The 4983-nt window shown below is 38.9% G+C and overlaps 1 protein-coding gene across 1 annotated transcript; it reads right to left on the bottom strand.

Moving 5' to 3' along the window:
• Nucleotides 1-290: 290 nt before the first annotated feature.
• On the bottom strand, nucleotides 291-2132 carry GJA8 (gap junction protein alpha 8). Its single transcript, XM_044285877.1, has one exon. It carries the CDS (start codon nucleotides 2130-2132, stop codon nucleotides 291-293), a length of 1842 nt encoding a protein of 613 aa, XP_044141812.1.
• Between the last annotated feature and the right edge of the window lie 2851 nt (nucleotides 2133-4983).

Raw genomic sequence — 4983 nt, 5'->3', positions numbered from 1 at the left:
ACTAATGAAATTATTTTTTAATATAATTCAACCCTTAAATTTTAACAACAGTGAAGAGAAAACACTAGGCATTCACTGAACTGACTAAAACTAAGAACAATGTATATTTTTTTCTAGATTTAAAAAAAATTGTGCGAAAACATATGATGCAATGTATTCTGGGTAGCACTTTTCTTTGCATAATCCATTCTGTCTTCTAGAACAACATGTGACACTTCGGAATCCAAATTGAGTTGACTGTTTTGCATACCTTGCACTATTTTTGGATTACTAGTTTTACCGCTGTCCATTCATACTGTTAAATCATCTGAGCGAGCACGGCTACTTGCTTTACTTAGCCTACTGAGGGATCTGGAATCAGGGATAAGCTCAAAACTCAGTAAAGGCAGCTCAGGTACTGCTTCATAAACATCTGGTTTCTCAGACAAGTGTTCAGGGAACCCATGTTCTGAAGGGATGAATTCAGATTTGTCTTGGTCTGCACTTGATGGTGTATGTTCATATGGGACCTGGTCAAATGTTTTTGGATTCTCATCTAACACTTGCTTTAAAGCTACTGGAGAAGATATATTTTCTAGAGGGGGTTCAAAAGCTGTGTTATCATCAGTAGAGGTTACTTGAAAAGGAGCTTGCTCAGGAGCATGTTCTGAAGAAGCCCGAGACAGAGCTCGATCTGAGGGCACACGTTCAAAAGGGGCATGGTCAGAAGCTGCTCGGGACAGAGCTCTTTCTGAGGGAGAACTCTCAAATAAAGCCCTAGATGGGATTTGCTCTGAGGTTGCGTTCCCAGAAGCAGCATTCTCAGAAGCTGCCCGAGATAGAGTTCGCTCTGAGGGTGCATGGTCTGCAGGGGCATGCTCAGAAGCAGCACGGGAAATGGCTCGCTCTGAGATGGCTAGCTCAGAAGGTACTCTTTTAGAGAGAGCATTGTTGGAAGGTAACTTTGCAGAAAATGTATGCAGAGAAGGAGCACGTTCTGAAGCTGCACGCTCAGAAACTGCACGGGATGGTGCTCTTTCAGAAAGTGCACGCTCAGAGGGGGCACGCACTGATGATGTCCTCACTGTATGGGAATGCTCAGAGGATGCATGTTCTAAGGTCTCAGAAACTTGCACTTTTACAACCTCTTGCTCTTCAGCTTGACGATATGAGGGCAAAGTTTCATTGTAGGCCTTTGAGATGTCTTCTAGAAGGCCTGTGCTTGATTTCTCATAATTATCAAAGTGAGTTGGAAGTGGACTAGCCTCTAATCCAATCTCGGTCATTGGGTAGAAATGTGAGACTTTTTCTTCTTCTAGTAGCTTGTAGCCTTTAGATTTTGGAATGGAAGAGATGGCAATGGAGTGGAATGGCTTGTTAGAAACTTCTCCAAGTAGCTGATTTGTTTGATCTGCTCTCCTTCGGAATGCAAAGTGAACCTTTTTCCATCCCAGATGACTAATCTCTACCACATTTAGAAAGAGTGATACTGCAGCCACTGCTAACATGAACATAATAAATACAGTTTTCTCAGTAGGCCTGGAGACAAAACAGTCTACGATGTTTGGGCAAGGCCAACGACTGCAACGGTAAAGTGGAAGGATCCTAAAACCATAAAGGAAATAGTGGCCCATGATAAAGCCCACCTCAAAAAGTGTTTTGAAAATAATGTGACAGATGTAGGTTCTCAGGAGGGTTCCCTCCAAGCGAAACTTTTTAGTACCTTTGGTACTGGTTTCCTTGGTAGTTCTGATGCTCCCTTGATCAGGAGAAAGTGGCAGTCTTTCTTCATTTATTTCCAGTTGCCGACTCATTTCTGCTTCCTCTCGTTCCTTTCTTTTCTCCTCCATTCGAACATGGTGCACGGCATGCCCCACGTACACCAGGGATGGTGTGGAGACAAAAATGATCTGGAGGACCCACAGTCTGATGTGAGACAGAGGGAAAGCCTCATCGTAGCAAACATTTTCACAACCAGGCTGTTGAGTGTTGCATACAAAATCAGATTGTTCATCCCCCCATACGAATTCGGCAGCAGTTCCCAAGATAAGGATCCGGAAAATGAACAGGACTGTGAGCCAGACCCTACCGATAACAGTGGAGTGCTCATTCACCTCTTCTAAAATATTCCCCAAGAAACTCCAGTCTCCCATTATCTACGGGCTGTAAAAAAAATTTAAAATAATCAAAAGACACCAGAAACATGCACAAATGTTACCGATTTCTCAAATTGTACTATGGCTAAATTGAGAAGCACTGTTCAATAATTATAGTATAATATATGAATTCTGATAATAATAATAATAATAATACATTCATATTTGACAATAAATTACTTTAACTATCTAAAGTTCATAAAAACATAAAGTTGCCTTTGCATACAAAAATAACTCTCTGCACCGAATCCACTTCTACAGCCTCATTCAGACAGATGTATTCCACCCGTGTTTGACTATCCATTTCACAGATGTAAGACCTTGACCAACCTGGGACTCTAAAGAATCAAACGTACTGCACGATCAAGGGTGTAGCTATAAGGGGTGAAGAGATAGCAGTTGCTATCGGGTCCCAGGAGCCTGAGAGGCACCCAAAGACCCATCTGTCACAGAGACACTGGTAATATAGAAAGCACATGGTAGGTAGAGGTCATGTTACAGATTTTGCATTGGGGTTCAGGATTTTCAAGTACTCAATATACATCCATGGTCTGCTATGTTATGGTTGAGTAGGGAGGTAGGTGGTTCCAGGTATAACCAGGAATATGGAGGAAGTTAAACACAAGTATAATACAAGCGCATAATTAGGCCTAGAATTAGTACTATTACTACTACTGTTACTACTACAAATAATTTATAATTATAGATAGGAGAAAATGTAAAAAACAATGCGAAATAAAATTATGAAAATGCCTACCATATGTACAAAAAATAATAAAACAACTATAATTCTAAAAATATATTGAAAAAAAGCTAAAAGAATTTATCATTTATAAATACATAAAAAATTCAGCTTGTAGACATACACTGTTCAAAGTAAATTTACATATACCTTTAATTTAAGGAAAAGATAAAATCTAAAATAAAACTGAAGCACAAAGACATCCATAAACCCTCAATATAGAAAAAAAACTAAAAAAGCAGAAATATGAATCAAAAAGTCATCAGAATTTAAGTCAAAACATCATTCATCGACTTTGCATCTGCACATTCTACGCATAATAAACTAAACAAATGTTAGTTTTGGACACCTAAAGTTAATAAAACTATAACAGTCTGTAACGCAAACTAAAAGGTATAGAAAAGACTGAAGATGTAAGACATTAGGACACATATATGGTACAAAGTGGGCAACTTGCCACAGTGATGGTTCCACTGGAGAAGACGTCCCCACTCTTGGCACCCTGCTGTCAAAAGTGAACCTTTGTCTCTGGCCTTTCCTACCTAAAGTCCCAAACTTATCGCACGACTGAGCAAATGTGACTCAATTGGCCCTGATGGGTGGGTTTTAGTGTCCTGCAATATTTAAGCTCCGAGCTAGACAGCCTTTATGAGAGAGGGACAATTGGTGACGTGCCGGACAATGGTGGTGGAAAGTAGGAATGTATGGAATATGAAAGGTGCGGATTTATCACCAGTCACAATGAATACCATTTTATAGGGGGAAAGCTGTTAACTTCATGTAAGCCAAATAAAGAATATCTATCTATCTCATATCTATCTATCTCATATCTATCTATCTATCTATCTATCTATCTATCTATCTATCTATCTATCTATCTATCTGTCATATATAACTATCTAATATTTATCTATCTTATATGTATCTAATAACTATCTATTTATTTATCTAATAATTATAACTAATAACTATTTCATATCTGTCTATTATCTATCTATCTATCTATCTATCTATCTCCTATCTATCGATCTATTATCTATCTATCTATTATCTATCTATCTATCTATCTATCTATCTATCTATCTATCTATCTCCTATCTATCTATCTATCTATCTATCTATCTATCTAAAAGATGCAGCAGAGCTGATCACTGATCATAATGATCCTGTAAATTAGAACAGAACACAGTAGATTTATCTTTACAATTCCCTCGATCACACTTTGCAAATCATTCGGAGGAGATGTGCCAAACAACAAACTCAGCTTACTGTATCTAGACGTGAGTCATATCTTATACAGACGTGGACAAAATTGTTGGTACCCTTTGGTCAATGAAAGAAAAAGTCACAATGGTCACAGAAATAACTTTAATCTGACAAAAGTAATAATAAATTAAAATTCTATAAATGTTAACCAATGAAAGTCAGACATTGTTTTTCAACCATGCTTCAACAGAATTATGTAAAAAAATAAACTCATGAAACAGGCATGGACAAAAATGATGGTACCCCTAACTTAATATTTTGTTGCGCAACCTTTTGAGGCAATCACTGCAATCAAACGCTTCCTGTAACTGTCAATGAGACATCTGCACCTCTCAGCAGGTATTTTGGCCCACTCCTCATGAGCAAACTGCTCCAGTTGTGTCCGGTTTGAAGGGTGCCTTTTCCAGACTGCATGTTTCAGCTCCTTCCAAAGATGCTCAATAGGATTGAGGTCAGGGCTCATAGAAGGCCACTTTAGAATAGTCCAATTTTTTCCTCTTAGCCATTCTTGGGTGTTTTTAGCGGTGTGTTTTGGGTCATTGTCCTGTTGCAAGACCCATGACCTGCGACTGAGACCAAGCTTTCTGACACTGGCTAGTACATTTCTCTCTAGAATTCCTTGATAGTCTTGAGATTTCATTGTACCCTGCACAGATTCAAGACACCCTGTGCCAGACGCAGCAAAGCAGCCCCAGAACATAACAGAGCCTCCTCCATGTTTCACAGTAGGGACAGTGTTCTTTTCTTGATATGCTTCATTTTTTAGTCTGTGAACATACAGCTGATGTGCCTTGGCAAAAACTTCGATTTTTGTCTCATCTGTCCACAGGACATTCTCCC

The sequence above is a fragment of the Bufo gargarizans genome, chromosome 3 (assembly GCF_014858855.1).
Source record: "Bufo gargarizans isolate SCDJY-AF-19 chromosome 3, ASM1485885v1, whole genome shotgun sequence".
Lineage (NCBI taxonomy): Eukaryota > Metazoa > Chordata > Amphibia > Anura > Bufonidae > Bufo > Bufo gargarizans.
The sequence above is the reverse complement of the archived record's forward strand: the minus strand, read 5'-3'. Positions and strand labels throughout refer to the sequence as shown.

What these genes read in the sequence shown, in the direction of transcription:
- GJA8 (XM_044285877.1), bottom strand. Translation starts at nt 2,132, where the DNA reads ATGGGAGACTGGAGTTTCTTGGGGAATATTTTAGAAGAGGTGAATGAG.